The 16,228-nt window shown below is 36.1% G+C and overlaps 1 protein-coding gene across 1 annotated transcript; it reads right to left on the minus strand.

Moving 5' to 3' along the window:
* Positions 1 to 203: 203 nt before the first annotated feature.
* LOC137739424 (homeobox-DDT domain protein RLT3-like) lies at positions 204 to 9,198 on the minus strand. Its single transcript, XM_068478990.1, has 17 exons — positions 8,847 to 9,198; positions 8,124 to 8,486; positions 7,681 to 7,739; positions 7,276 to 7,581; positions 7,094 to 7,156; positions 6,804 to 7,014; positions 6,589 to 6,689; positions 5,491 to 5,577; positions 5,275 to 5,406; positions 4,669 to 4,809; positions 4,014 to 4,136; positions 3,432 to 3,890; positions 2,581 to 2,994; positions 1,867 to 2,478; positions 1,167 to 1,271; positions 860 to 1,079; positions 204 to 755 (listed from the first exon to the last, which is right to left on the minus strand). Exons 1-17 carry the CDS (start codon positions 8,950 to 8,952, stop codon positions 733 to 735), a joined length of 3,525 nt encoding a protein of 1,174 aa, XP_068335091.1. The 5' UTR covers positions 8,953 to 9,198; the 3' UTR covers positions 204 to 732.
* Positions 9,199 to 16,228: the final 7,030 nt, after the last annotated feature.

Consider the following 16,228-nt stretch of genomic DNA (forward strand, 5'->3'; position numbering starts at 1 on the left):
AGGATACCATTCAACTACAGTAACCATTGATCTCTTTCTTCACATTTTATTTTATTTTTACTCAACTCAAGTAAATCCAGTAGAAGTATACCGATTCTGATTCGTATTGAACACGATAGACGTGTTAGATCCGTTGATCTGAGTATGATCCAAATTCAACAGTTGGACTAGCTATTTACGAGTCTAATCTACACAAATTTCAGTAGACCAACAAGCTTTTGGCAATTGCTGAGGATACCATTCAACTGAAGTATCCATTGATCCGCATACAAAAGAATATCACTAAGCTGACTTTCAACTCTTCTAAACTTCCACCATAAAGTAACAAGTATATTGTTTCCTTTACAGCAATGTACATTGGTCACATTTTATTCCTCTTTTCATTAACTAGAACAAGCACGCACAAAGACGGCTGCAACATTCTTCGGAAGAGCAAGCAGGATGAAGGTTTGCTCTGGAGCAGACCACCATGATGTAAAAACTCGTATGGATTCAACGTGCAACTTTCTGTAATGCTGTACATCTAATCACTCGATATAGCCGTGTATGGCAACAAAAGAGAAGATTTAAAAGCCTAGTTTCGTCCAAAGTACCACGATTTCAAAGCCTGCAACGATTTCACTGGTCTGGCAGTGGCTGTCTTAGGGCAAGTACAATGGATACATAAATGCTCCTCAATCTGTCAAAAAAATGCGGGATTGAATTCGCATTATCTCCTAAAAAAAGGTAGGGCTATTGCTTCGAAGCTTGCTTCCCTGGAGTGCAAATAAGCTTCTTAGAGGACGGAAATTTCAATGTATAAACAATTAAGAAGTCATTAACGAGTCAAGCACCAATCTGCTATATATTCATAAGTTACCTCGGATACTAATTTCGTTCCTTTTCTCAGAATGGGCTCTTTCCAAGTACGGAGAAATTAAGGCATCCAGTTTCACCAACCAAAGTGCAACTGAAGATGTTGTGTGGGGAATACATGCAAATGATGCAATGAGTTCTTCAGTAAAATTATAAGAACCATGCACAATATTGCCTTCATACAGGCGGTCCTCATTGATGGCGCCAACAAAATCCGCAAGAACCTGCACGTACAAACAATAAAGAAGCTCATGGTTCGGACTAAATAATAGACAAAGATATATAATGTTGAAAAGTGAAGGATACGAAACCTGTAAAAGCTCAGCCAAAGTTGAGGTACGTCTAAGCCGTTTCACCCATAGCTTATGAGCAGATTTTTTCCAAGCACCCAACAAAGCATCTTCAGGCATGACTGACTGCACGAAGCAGAGGGAGGTGAAGATCAGCAAAGCATAGAAAATACTTTAAAAGATTTGGGGCGTCTATAAATGTCTTCAATATACAATCCACAAAACATGTTGTAAGCATCAGACAATCAATATTTCAGGGCCAAAACCCACCAAAGAATAACCCCATTATTATTTGTGGGTTAGCTACCAGAGGCCCAAACAAACCAGAGTGGGCAGGAAGATACTATTTGATCATTCCGCTCCATTAGAGCGGTATACATCTTCCTCAGTTGCTTCTCAGTAACACATGCTAAATTACTATTTTGGACTTGTTTCCCTGCCATCCCTTCACATAAAATCTTATTGCACTTTAGCGAAGAAGTAATCAGATTTTGTCTTTTCTTTTCAAAGAAAAGCTATTGGATTAGATTGCACAAAAAATCTGAAAAGTCACATTCTAATTATCCAGGCCATATTCCTCGATTGACCATCAAATGAAGTCTTATTTTCCTCCTGTCTAGGAATTAGCTTCAAATCTTCTTAACTCAAGGACATTTTCATTTCTCGACTACAACAACCATATATCAGAAAATGCAAAGCTAAAATCCAAATGACAGATTACCTCAATTGCATGCATTGCAGCTTTTAGTGATTGAATCTGTGATGAGAGGACCTTATGCTTAGGAAAAGTATCACTTGCTTCTTTCTCCTTACAAGTGGCTACATGTATGGCATACCTTTCTTCCAGATCAAAATGAAGTTCAAATGTTGTATGGCAAATCCTGCAGTGCTTCTCATCTTTCCAGTACAAATCATGACAACTTTCACATCTATGAAGTGTATCAAAATAGGATCGTTTACCAAGTTTAACAGCATTAAGTTCTAGGTAAAAGAAATTCCATAACCATGAATCAAATGCTTGGATCCGTTTCCATTTCTGTTTCTGTTCTTCTCCCTTTTTTGTAACTTCAAGAACCACAGCTCCAGATGAAGGTGGAGAACCATTCACAGTTCCAGATAAGTTGTCTACTTCAGATACTGGTGAATAAGTGTCTTCTCTAACATTATCCGGCTTAGATTGATCAGACTGTGCTAAGTTGTCAATTCTATCACTAGTTACCATTCTACTTGACATTGCCTGGCAAAGAAACGCTATCCGTTTCTCCACAGATTCGATAAGAAGGGCCTCTCGTTTACCCCTGTCATCCAAAACTGACAATAAGGCATACAAAGCCTGCATTCGGTTTAACCAAGAAGTGAACATTAGAACTTATACAAGGTCAACCAACATGTACTATAATCACATTGACCGTATAACAAAAGTTAAGGAGAGTACCTCTTCAGTATCAATAACTTCCCAGTGACCATCTTCTGAAGATTCAAAGTAAACCCTTCTATGGCCTGGGTCATATGCATTACAAGGGCCCAAGAAAAGCCAGTATCTATTGTATCTACGATCAGAACCCAAAAACACAGATTGCATTGGGTGTACGTCAAACTGCACATCTTTTTCTTTCCCATTTTTTCCTTTTGTAGAGAATCTCTCATCAGAAAACTTTGAGATTGTTGCTGAAGAATCTAGCGGGTGAAACTTTAATGTACTATCTTCTTTTGCACCACCCATATGTCCTGCATGGACCCAGGTTGACCTTGGATCACTATGTTGTTTAGCAGATAGCCTCTTAATTTTTGCTCCTGAACCACAATGAAGGCTGCTAAGAGTGCATTCAGCAACAGCATTTGTAGGATCCTATAAAGAATAAGCACACTATAGTTAGAATACTCGATTAGAAGAAAAATGAGGACAAGATTCATCTGTGGAAAATTACTAAAATGCCCTGCAAAACTATAGTTACAATTGAAGCACGTTTAAGAACAGAGTGGGGAAACACATGGTACATAACAAAAGCAAAAGACAACATGAAGCTAGAAATTTCTTTTTTTCTTTTTTTTTCCTTTTCTTTTTTGGGATAAGCTTAAGAAGCTAGCACTAATGACCCGTCAACATTTCTTTCAATATTCAAATAATATTTATTGTCCAACAATTGTAAATCTACGGTAGTTTGCACCATCAGATAATATAATCTTACGAAGGCCAGCACAAGTTTCATTTAATAGGTTGCAGGGGGGAAAGAAATGAAAACAAAGAAAATACTTCAATATCAATTCCAAGATTCTGTACATTACCTCAATCCTGAAACTGGATCCTGCATGAAGAAGATCAATTAGAGCCACAAGTGCGTTCAACTTTTCTTCAATGCTTAAATCTGAATATTCGCCTTCCATCAGTCCTAACAACCATACTTCGCCTGGATGACTCTCATCAATTTCAGTGTGTACTGTCAGCACATTATCTTTACTTCTACCATTGCTCGTATAAGTCAGTTTCCTAATTCTGGAATTTCTTGAATTCCACCCAGAATCATCATCACTGCTGCATGTACCACTGTCACCAAGCTCATCATCAACTGCTCCAGAGTCTTCAGTATCTGATTGGGATTCCTCAATCTCCTTTTTGGAAGAATTAATACGGACACGATATGTGGATGATGAAATTTTCTCAAATAATGTAATATCACTTGAAAGAGTTGAACAAATCAAAGACTCTAGTTCCTCTATTCCGCTGGAGAGGTTCAATTCAGAAATCTTCAAAAAAAAAAAAAAAACAAAGTCCATCAACTAATTCAAGTGGCATGATGTGCTTGCTTGTTATCAACTTAAAGATTAAAACATGAGAGGTTAAGATAACAACATGTTTAACAAACTTACCTGTAATGACTTTGCCAACTCAGAAATTTTCAACCCATGAATTCCTTGCTCTAGCAGAACTCTAAACAATTCGCCCTTCAAAGTGCCAGGACGTAAACCATATGTCACCATAAGGCCCATTTCCTAGATAACAGAAGATTAAATTTCAAAATCCTTAGATAACAGAAGAATAAATTTCAAAATCCAAATTTCACATGTATAGATAGATTATGGGACAAAAGATAAAACTTATTAACAGTATAACATAAAACCAACACATGGAAGAAAATAAAACCTCCATGGCATTTGTAAACATAATAACAAATGCGGAGACAAGAGGAGGCAAATAAAAAATATGCTCAATGAATGCTATTAAGAAGCACACTATAAGAAACTATTTCCTTTTCCATTGTTATATGTAAAACCTGAAATTCTAAATTTGGCCCTTCAGTGTGACAATTGACTCTCTAACTAGGACTCTAGGTCAAGTTAAAAGGAAATTTTCTTGGTAATGACAGATATTAAATGACTATTGCCACTATGGTTTTGAACCCTCAAGGATTTTAGTAATAAACACATATTGTCACATCCATAGCACCTATCTTGTAGAACATATGTACTGATAATAAATACATATTAGTTAAGTCAACTATGGTAGTTAAATAATTTCAAAAACCTTGCTAAGGGCGTCCCTTCGCATTGCACCTTGCTTTGAACCAAAACCAGCCGCAATTAGTACTTGACGCAGTATTTCTGTCCATGTTAAAGGGTTTAGAGATCTCTTCCAGAATTCCAGAGTGGATTCTTGGTTTTCAACCTGCCAAATCATTTGATAAATATGAGTTGTTGAGTACTTGAATTCCATTAAATTGGAAATAACAATTAGTTTAAGAGATCTAAAGAGCTTGACAAAAATTATATCTGATATACCACAAAGAGCAGGTGGATCTTCTAAAAGTGCATGTGGCTGGAATATTAATAGTTGATTATGGTTTTGTCCAGAAATTTTATTTTTTAATAGGACGAATAAACGTCTACTGAAAAGGCAAGTAAATTACAATCAAGGACGGTAGTCCATCTATGCTTAAACATTCATAACAGAAAAAGTACAAGAAAACCAGTATCATGAGGTCCTGCCCTATCATATAACAACTATCATGACAAATTTCACATTGTTGGCATGCGGTGGCATGTACGTACCCAAATAAAATGCACATGACATTAACGTAAATCAAATGATACATCTGGAATTTGGACCAATATACTGTTTTTTGTAACTCACTGAGTGGATAAATGCAAGAAAATTGCATGATTTGCTCAAATGAGGTATGGATCCACAGAAAAGCTCCGCTTCAACATTAGTTAGAAAAAGCTTCAGAAGGGCCACATGAATTTTTCCAAGTAGCATGGAATCCTGAAAGGCATGGACAAAAGAAAGAAGTTGAGCAAGTGGAAGACACAATATAAATCTGATGTTAGATCAAAGATCAGATATAACCTTGTCATGAAATGCTTGAGCAAGCTCGTCAATAGTGAAGGAGCTTATATCCACCATAACGGCAAAAGTGTAAAGGAAATGGAAAACCTGCCCAGGAAAGTCAATCCAGAATATATATTAGTAAATAATTCATCAAAATCTACCAAACTGAATTCATGGCCCCTGGACTCATCTACTAATAAACCCAACAAAAAACAACAGCAACGAACTAGAGTAGAGCTTTAACACACTCCAAAAGGAAAAATAAATTAGCATATCTCCATAATTTAACACAAATTTACTAGTCATGCTGATCACTTGAGAAAAAAAAAAAGCTAATTAACCATACACCTTTAAGACATCTTATTTCAAAGTGACAAGACCTGCAAATAGAGGTTAAGAAAAGAATAGGAGTCATCCAAGCAGGATGTCTGAAGACATAAGTTGAAAGACAAATCAACCACTCGCTCCAACACATAACAATGGCAGCTTAGTAATATTGTGTTGTGAACTGAATGAAGGGCAACACTCTCTAATAACATTCTTAGATCTTGGCAACCTATAAAGATGGGACGAAAGAGAAAGAATGCTTTAAGACCATATTTATTAGTATTTATCTCAAGCCAAAAGACCAAGAATCCCAAAAACTAAGAAATGGTTATGTGCTATCACAACTTCACTCCAAAGAATATAGGGGAGGTAAATACTGACAAGTCAGAAAATTCTCTCCTTTCTCCCCACCCCAGCCCTTCACAAAGACGTGTTCGCAAGAAGTTTTGTTCACTAGCGCCATAACCAGTATCTAAAAGTCAAATGCATGAAAGAGATGTTAAATATGGCTCGCTCATTTACATCTAAACCATTTAAACTAAACCTAATTCTCTACAAGCATGATAGAATAAGAGGAAAATCCTTTCACAAAATGATTTTAAGTGTTGTTTAGAAATTGTAGAAAACAGACCCCTGAAACATCATTCTGAATAAAAAAGAAACTAAAGTGTGACAACATGCTATAAATTCCAACAGATGAAATGTATGACATCTTTCACATACAACGTAACCTGTGTTTGTGAAAGGACTCAACAGGATCAAGTTGCAAGCAGTTTGCCATTTATGTACCTTGAACAGTTTCTTGACAATCTCTGGAGAAGAATCCCAAGGTTGCATATCAAATGGCAGCTTCATCTTCACAGAATTTGGAGGAAACTTGGCCAGTAAATCTGAAATTACAGAAACTTCTTATTTGCAGCTCAAAATACTATACATGCACACATGTATTATACAGCATTCCATTTTAGAGTGGAAAATTTGTTCAATTTTTCCTTCAAACCAACCTGTGCAGAGTGAACATGCATGACCTCCATTAGTAAAATGATACGAGCACCCCAGTGAATTTGGTCTTGCTTGTAATTCTCTTTGCTCCAGCTCTTCATCATCCACAAGCATTGCAATCTTATCCGAGTGTTCTTGGGAACCTGTTCCTTCCAAAGCAAGTTCACATTTTTCATTGCCTGGAAACTTCTGATTCTCATTGTTAGCTTCCATCTGGAATCCAAAGGAAAAATGGCTGTTATCAAAGCTGCTAACTTGAACCACATATTTGCAATAACAACTTTTTACTTGCCTCTCTTCTTTTGGCTAAACGCTTCCTCTTTTCTTGTAACTTATGTTGTACCCTTCCCTGTTTCTGAAAAGGCAACAAACTGTCAGAAAACTTTCTATAAGTAACCACTAAGTTCGATCTCTAAGATGATCATTTCAAAATACTTGCTCAAATATCTACAAGCAACAGGCTACATGACTTACACGAACACATTTTTTTGGTTGCAATCTTCTGTTCCGAGTTACTGGTTTTCGCGATACAGAAGTTTGAATTAGTGATACACCAGCAACTTCACCATTGGCCAAACCCATTTCAATAGGAAAATCTCCAGCATTAGGATTGGTTGCCTGCCAGACCGTCATCAAACCTTTCCCAACACCATGTTTTTGTACTGGAGCACTCTTGTTGCAATCCTGATTATTCATCATAAAACCTTTCCCAACACCATGTTTTTTCACTGGAGCACTCTTGTTGCAATCCTGATGATTAATTACAGCATGCTCGATAACCTAATAAAAGTTAAAGGGGTAAGAATATAAGTGGGACTGGTTATGGTGACTTAAATAGAAACAAGAAATTATGAAAAATAATGGCAGCAAAACAATTACCTTTCTCCTTTTAGTATCTCTGTTGTTCTCTTTGCAAGAAGAAGGAAAATCTGGGGAATCTAAATGGAAATTAGAATGTGAGCAAAACCTTCTTAAAGTATGTATCACAGTAAGAGAAAAACTCTACAATTAGGAAAATAACATCACAAGGAACAGAGAGGAGAAAAGTTTTCAAACGGCTACCGCAACACCAATAAGAATTACTCGGTGAAAAATAACACAAGCAAACTACCAAAACAGTCTTATTCTGAATGACATTACAAATTACTAAACAATCATATGTCAAAGAATGTTCTCATCAATTATCGAAAACACTAAAAACAAAAAATTTGTAACAGATGCATAGTTTACTTTTTAAAGAAATGGAAAGTAGAACACATCTCAGATAGAAAAAAATGTGAAACAGAAATTATTCATTTTGCCAATGATTTCTCAGTTCATACCTGGAGAATGGCAAAGTGCCCCAGAGGGAAGAAGGTCAAATTCCACACCAAGCGGAGGACCATCCTTACGGAACACCTTCTTGAGAATGTAGTCTGGAGTTAACAATTCCTGAACATGATTCCATTTCATTCTTTCCTTCTTGTTAAACAAACTTGTTTTCATGTATCTCAACGAGGAAGAAGCTTCGGTTTTTGAGCGGCCGTGTTTAACTATCCTTGTATCACCAGCTCCCAACTCACTGGTCCTATTTCCTCGTTTCTCTCTCCTCCTCTTCTCGACAAACCAACCTCGAACCTGCTTGTAAGTCAATCCGAAAGCAGCAGCATGGCATTCCATTGCCGTTCGTGACGGATACTTTTCCTCTGTAAAAACATTAAAATATAAATAAACAAAAAAACCATAAGTATCGGGTTTAATTCTCTTGTGGTGAACACTAACAGTGCGCTATCATTCCGCAGAATCTATGGCACACCAACAATCCTAAATTGCTTCAATAATTGCCCTGCGCAACTACTTCCTGATCGGTTTTGAAAATCCACAAACCAAAAGATTGGCAATTGTATGTTCCAAATTTGAAACTCCACATCAATAAACACAATTCTAAAATGCTAATTTCAATTAAACAGTCAATTGGGTAACTCAATTTTGAACCCACTTGAGATACAGAGCAATAATAGCCAAAGCGAGAGAGAGAGAGAGAGAGAGAGAGAGAGAGAGGGTACCGGAGTAGAAGCTTTCGAGGGCTTCAACCTGCAATCGCGTTTTTTTCTGTGTCTTCTCCATCATCTTTCCCTTCATCTCCAGCTTCTCGAAATCGCAGAAAATCATAGAAATTTCACCACCATTTCCAGAAGCAGCTGAAGTGCAAAAACCAAAAGCAGAAAAATGTTTGGGAGTTGTACAAGCTAGCAGAGAGGAACTACCGCCGGCGATGTGGGAGCGAGAGCGGCGGTGCCGGAGTTGCAGAGAAATGGAGTTGGGAGAGTGAGCTCTGGAATCTGCATGCTTTGTAATTTGTGCCAGAAAAGAGGAGGGGAGAAGCAGCAGATAATGAAACGGGCTAACTAACCACCAAGTAGGGTTTTGGGTTTTACCAAAATAAATATCTTCATCAAATTTCTTAAGCAAAGAATTAATTAATTAATCAACTTAAATATTTCTATCATCATCTTTTTTTAAAAAAAAAAATAATAATTAGTTTTTGAGTCAATGGCCCAACTTCAACTTTGTTTCTTGTAGCTGTTGTAGCCCAATCTGCCCAACCCATATATATGGACTTGAAGCCCATTTTGTATAAGTGTGTCTTGTTTTGGGCTATTGAAGAATTGGACTTTGGGTCTAGCTTGATTCACTTCATCCCAAGAACCACAATTGAACCAAATAATATAAATGTTATTTAGTACTACTATCTAGCCGCATGGCTCGCTGATTCAAAGGTGCGCTGCACAATTAGTGGCACGGCGTTTTCTGGTGCTGAGTTCTCTGCACAGAATTTAGTAAATTTTTTTATTTACTTTCCTTAATCTGGTTCTGGTGCCAAGAAGAGAATAATTGAATCATGATTATATTCTTTCCAATAAGAGGTATTTGTATGTGTACAACTAATGTGAATAGGAAGATAACTAATTACACGTGATTACATGAGTACACATGATTACATATCAATTAGAAATCCTACCCAAAATACAAAGCCAACAATATTTTTCTTCGCTTGTCATTAAAAGATCTTAGGTTCAAGTCTCATGATGGATTTGAAACCAAATTTCTTATTCTCATATATCCAACATATGAGAAGTTGTCAACTTGTGTTATTCAAGTGCCACAAAAAGTTGTTACTTAGTACTACGCTCTAGTCGTATTCCTCTTCACTTGTAAGCAAGAGGTCTTAGGTTCAATTCTTGTCAAATGAGAATTTGAACCACATTATTGCTAGCCCATTATGAGGCTAAGTCCACCCCCTTAGTGTAGATAATATCGTTTGTTAAAAAAAGTGCCACAAAAAGCCTCAAGATGGTCTTTCACTTGAGACAAATTAGGTTACACATGCGAAGGCACTAAATAATGGTGACCAAATATTATGTAGAACAACACAATAGTCCCAAAGAACTATTAGGTTTGTATATGAAACACGGTCATGCGACACTGACATCTTAGTTAAAAATTATAACACGTAGATTTGTTTTATTTTATTTAATATACCTTGAAAGTAAAACGTATGAACCTTATCATCCATCCTTATTATACGTTTCGAATACCCATAAAAATTTCTACCTCTAAACCTTTGCCAAGTTGCAATTTCCGCATGGCTCCTTTTGCAACCCATTGAACATTTCCAAGTCATGTTTTGGTGGGTGTATATGTATATATGTTTGTGCGTGTGTAGTGGGTGTATATGTATATATGTGTGTGTGTACACACACACATTATATAATATAAAGAACCAAAACCCTAATCAATGGAAGGTTGATATCTAATTTTTTTATTAATTCAAGAACAAGGGTTAGTTCACATTAACATCCATGTAATAATCAATTGGAAGTGGCTTTTGTTTAATAGTGGGATCACATTCATTTGCTTATATAATTAAGTTTGACATATGCATTCTTTTTATATATTCCACTAGGCACTAGATTTTTTTTTTTTCATTTATTTTATTTATATATATTATTGACTTACTTTAATTCCACTATGCACTAGATTTTTTTTTTCATTAATGCCTCCAAAGTCCAGCCTGGTGATTTACTTTATCTATATAGAAAGGTTTTGTCTCCTAACATATTTTTTTAATTTTTCAAAAATAAAAAATATTCTTTCATTAAATATTTAGGGCAAATGCAGGTCATCAAATGTGGAGTCTTGCACATAAAATTGTGAGTAGTGCGCACTGATCATAGGATAATGTGAATTGATTATCAAAACTTGGACAAGATTAACTCTCACACCATCTTTTAAAAAAATTAAAAATGGTTCAGCACCATACATAAAAAAAGTTCAAAGATGTGTAGTGTTCCTCTCCACGCTGCAGTCATGCGCTCGTTTGAAAGTGTTTTCTAAAATGACCGAAAATCCTTTCAGAAAAATGTTTTTATTGTTCCAAAACCACTTGAAATGTTTTTTACTAGAAGCATCAATTATGTTTTTCTTCCAAAAAGCACTTTGAGTGATTTTCCAAAAATATTTTCAACAAAAACGATTTTAGTTATTTTAAAAGTACTTCCAAATAAGTTCGAAGTTATCAAAGTTCAGTTTGCATTTAAGTTGAATCGTCCTCTTTATAAATTAAAGTAGTTTAAAATATAAAAATAAAATATTATAAATTACGGTAGTTTAAAATACCATACCGTTGAAAACGAAAATATTGTTGTTTGAAGATCACAAGCGCAAAAAGTCCACCACCTCAGTTTTCATGTGGTAATATGTAGGTTTTTATCCAAGGAATTCTGCACACTTATATTCTTTTCACACTCAACATTCATCTGTAATTTTCTTTTTCTTTTTTTCGCTATACATGCCTTGATTTTAGTCTCGTTTTTCACTTAAGTATTCGTTCCACGTAATTCTCTTCAAAACTTAATTTTTATCCCACGTTAGTTGAATTTGTCAACTCCATGAAATAGGCCACTTTCTTGATGTATGAGAAAAATCGACTCCCATTTTACAAAATTAGCTTAACTCAGATAATGCGGAATGAAAATCGAATTTAGGAAGTTAATTAGAACAATATGAGTTGCAGAAGAAAAAAGAAAAGAAAAAAAAGGAGACCGAAATCAAATTTCAAGGGCATACCAAAAGAAACCATTTTCATTTAAAACATTGAAAATACAAATATTTGTTTAATTTTAAACAACTATCGCCATCGATATTAGTTTTGAGTCTTTGAGAAAATCTAACACCCGTGCTAGCGTTCCCTTCCCGGCATTGGTGCTGACGTTACACATTACTGCTTCTTGTTTGCAATTTTATTTTATTTAACATTAAATAGTAATAAAAAAATTCATTTAAAAAGCTTAATCTAACTCACCTGGTTGAGCTCTTCCTGTCTACGAAATGTTTTACATTTCCATTCCAATTCGAGGACCCCATTTGAAATCTTTTTCTTCTTTTTTTTGGCTTAAAAGTTCAAATTGGTTTAGTTAAAAATCTTTTACTATGACAAAAGACGATTGTTAATTCTAAAAATGCAGAATGATACGATGGAACTTGAACACAACTCGGATGTAAATCGGGTGTTTATTTATAGGACAAAGCCCCATGCTTATACAAAACAATATAATTTTTTTTTTTTTTGGCAAACGATGGTGGTTAGGGGTGACCACAGTTTGGTTCGGTGCGATTTTGAGTGAAACCGCAACTTTCTGTGGTGCAGTTCAGTGCGGTTTTGAAACCAAAACCGAAATGAAACCAAACCGTTTGGTTAGGTTCAGTGTGGTTTCAAACAATTTTGGTTTGATTTTTTCAGAAAATATGTACAATTTAAAATTTATACTTATCTACACATACCACGATTTCATTTCATACAATACATTAATTAACCAACCCACATGAGAATTCTTTTCTTTACTCTAGCTAGCTAATTGCACAGATGATAGATTGTGTCAGCAGGAAAAAGTACCCAAATGGAGTGTTTCGGCTTATTACTTGATTAGAGATTCGGTCCTTGTATCTTTCCTATTGTGACTACTCTTATTTGATGCTCATTGTTTCTTTTTTACTTTTCATTTGCATTTTTTATTAGTCTATTATATAGGATGTCATTCTCCACTTGTAAATTAGGGTTCTGAGGTACTTTTACTGGTAATAAAATTTTCATCTTTTCCTATAAAGAAACATTGAGATGCCAAGCTTGATGAGGGATATAATTTGGAAAAAATAATCATTATTATGACATGTACATACTAAATGTATGGACTCTAACAAACAACTAATTAAAACAGGATATCTAATTTAAGGTACGGTTTCGGTTTCGGTGCGGTTTTCAAAAGCCAAAACCAAAACCAAAACCAAACCGTTTCCTACAAACCGTTCGGTGGTTTGATTTGGTTTGTGTTTCAGTTTCGGTTTTCGATTTCAAGTGCCCACCCCTAATGGCAGTTTATTAGCATTTTAAATTAAAAAAAAAATTAAAAATTAAAAAAAACTTCAAATGGGACATCCTGATTTAAATCCCAAGGATCTTTAAACAAAAATGACTAAAAAATAATGTCAAATTGGCCAATCTAATAGCCACCTTATCGACATATCTTTGGGTGTGACAAGCATGAGAACACATGCAGCACAACAAAGCCAAAAGAACTTCAATCCTAGCAACTAGAAATTTAATCACTTCATAATCCACCTCATGGGAGACTTTGCGCGCAAAATGACCAACAAAACCAGTAAGAGAACACTCTATGTGTGGAGGCATAAATTAACCACATCCAATAGGAGAAAGACACGTAGATTATATGTTCAACATGATGATTTTACACTTGACGTCATGAGTAGACCACAAAATTATCCTAAGACAATATGACGTAGTCTGCACTAAGGTAATTTAGGTTTTTATACCACTAACACACCATGGATTATGGGCTATTTGGGCCGCCCAGGACATTTATATGGGTTATCTGGGCCACGTATTCTATGTCATGCCATCAGGCCATACTCAGTTCAATGGTGGCAAAGCATCGACTTTCTAGAGTTTCCCATTAGGTGTCTTCCCTACATGTGCTCTTATCATCATGGACCTTTAAGAATACTAGATGGCAGTACCATAGAGACTAGCATGCATCATCAAAGACTGCCTAGTATGCTTCGTAGCCTCCACTCCTAGTTGTTTGCTAGGGGTTCTTCCCTATAAATAGCCAAGTCAATCAAAGGAAAACGGTAATCGCCACTTGCTACTCATAACTCTTCAAGTTATATTTTTCTCTCTACTACTTATCTGACTTAACATTAGAGACCCTTTGGCGAACATCTTCCCACCCTTTTAAGTGTGTTCGTCAATTAGGCTAATAGTGTTTGTGAAGGATAAATTTTGTCCTAGCTAAGAACATGTGAGAACATTTGAACACATAAGCAAACTAATAAACTTTAAAGTAGGCATGCATTCAAAAACAATTCTAAAACCCATTACTTTCAAAGCCTAGTGAATGGTGAACCACAAAACTCTTTAACTACAATAAAGAGAAGAAATGATTTTGAGATTCATTACCCTTGAAGCACAAGGATTTTGAGATTCATTACCCTTGAAGCTCATCCTTGTTTACATAAGGGATTCACCCAAGTGGAGGGCCTTCAAGTCACCTCCTAGCTCCTTAGATCTTCCTTGTGATTTTCTTCCTTTTGATACTCCTTTGCTCCTTAAGGATGTGAGGAAAGGATCTCCAAGAACACCAAAAGTTTGGTGTCTCTAAGCCTCCACACCAAGGATGTGGTGTGAAGATGAAATGGATGACTTAGAGGAAGAAAAGATTGCTAGCTATTTTCCCCCTAAGTGGCCAGCCTCTATAGGGAAAAAGGGAGAAAAAGTCTCTCTTCTTTTGCCTCAAAGAAAACCATAGTGAAAGAATGTCTATAAAGTTGCCTTTATACCACCTTACATGTGAGTGGCAAACTTGCAATTAAGCCAAGTTCATTACCACTTACCCTATGGTTGGCCATCCTATAGTTATTGGGCTAATTGCCCATTTTGTTTTAGTTGTCATACAACTTAAACATATTGGGCCTTGTGGACCAAAACCTTTTTGGGCCCCGAGACTGGAAACTAACTTGAAAGCCCAATACGAACCTTTTGTATAATTAATTAACTAATTAATTAATGTTGACCATTCCTAATTAAACCATTTAATTGCTTATCCATTTTATTTATATTTCTTCACTTTCATCCTTACTTGGTGTACGATCCATTAAGTCCCAATTAGCGAGGCAGTGGGCGATTGTTACTCTTAACGGTCGATTGTGAATTGAAACTGCATTTCAAAACTCCCTATGATGAAGATTAGTGTTTGCTAATCTTCAAGGCTTTCACAACCATGAGTGACACCTAGCAGTATGTCATGGCTACCCAATCTAAGTAGAAGTGGTTGGAGAACCTATCCAATTACAATCAGTGTTCTAAAAATTGGCCTAGGTGCTGGGCGGTGGTGCCCAGACTTGATTTCGGCCAAAACATTCACTCAAGGTGGGGAGGATTTAGGTGGCCGCCTAGGCGCTCATTAGGCGTTCTAGGCGGTGCTAGACGGCAGTCAAGGTGGCTGCAAATCCCAAAATCGCTGCAACTCTCACAACAAATCTGCAATTTTCGATGTTGTACGTAGAAACAACAGAGCCTCAGCGAGCTTCTAAAGCTTGTCGTCTATGAGCAGATGCGGGAAGAGAGAGTACGAAGAGAGAGAGAGAGAGCCTCGGTGGCGCGAGTTGCAGTCTTGAAGATTTAGCTTTGAGCTTCTGAAAGGGCTAATGAAGAAGAAGAAACGAAAGGGTTGAATGGGCATAGTATTTTCACTTTCCAATGAGTCAAATGTGGTTTTGATCTGGGCTCCACCTTGGGGAATGGAACCCGGTTTTAAATTTTGATACCACCTACTGGTGCATTGCATGGTCTTGTTATTGGGGGAATGTGAGAGAGGTGGAGTGGAACCGGTTTTTAATTTTGAAACCACCAACTGGCATTGCATGGTCTTGTCATCTTTTAAAATGTTGGGATATAAATAAATAAATAAATATATATATATGTTACATATAAATGTTATATGAATTACTTAAATATGGTTTTTTTCCTTAGACTATCATATTAGATACATAAAATAAGTAATTATATAGTCATATAATATATAATAAATCTAAATCCGCCTCGTCTGCCTAGCTCGCCGCCTGACTAGCGCCTAGCGTTTTTTAGAACCATGGTTACAATTACAATGCAATACGGTCATTCTCTAATACAATACTCTTAATCACATTGTTTGAGTGATAATTTGTTTCATGTCTACTATCCAATGTGATTCTCTATATGATTCAATTGAATATGATTTGGAACAAACTTCCTAAGTCATATTCGTATACTTTGGCCAAAGACTCCTGAATCATATCTCGAAGTGTTCTCCCTCCACCATGGAAGGTTAGA

This window comes from Pyrus communis, chromosome 7 (assembly GCF_963583255.1).
Source record: "Pyrus communis chromosome 7, drPyrComm1.1, whole genome shotgun sequence".
Taxonomy (NCBI): domain Eukaryota; kingdom Viridiplantae; phylum Streptophyta; class Magnoliopsida; order Rosales; family Rosaceae; genus Pyrus; species Pyrus communis.

What these genes read in the sequence shown, in the direction of transcription:
- LOC137739424 (XM_068478990.1), bottom strand. Translation starts at nt 8,952, where the DNA reads ATGATTTTCTGCGATTTCGAGAAGCTGGAGATGAAGGGAAAGATGATG. An exon ending in GAAGGGACGCCCTTAGCAAG is followed by an intron (nt 4,137 to 4,668) that starts GTTTTTGAAATT and finishes TCTGTTATCTAG; the next exon opens with GAAATGGGCCTTATGGTGAC. An exon ending in CTGCAATGCATGCAATTGAG is followed by an intron (nt 1,272 to 1,866) that starts GTAATCTGTCAT and finishes TGCTTCGTGCAG; the next exon opens with TCAGTCATGCCTGAAGATGC.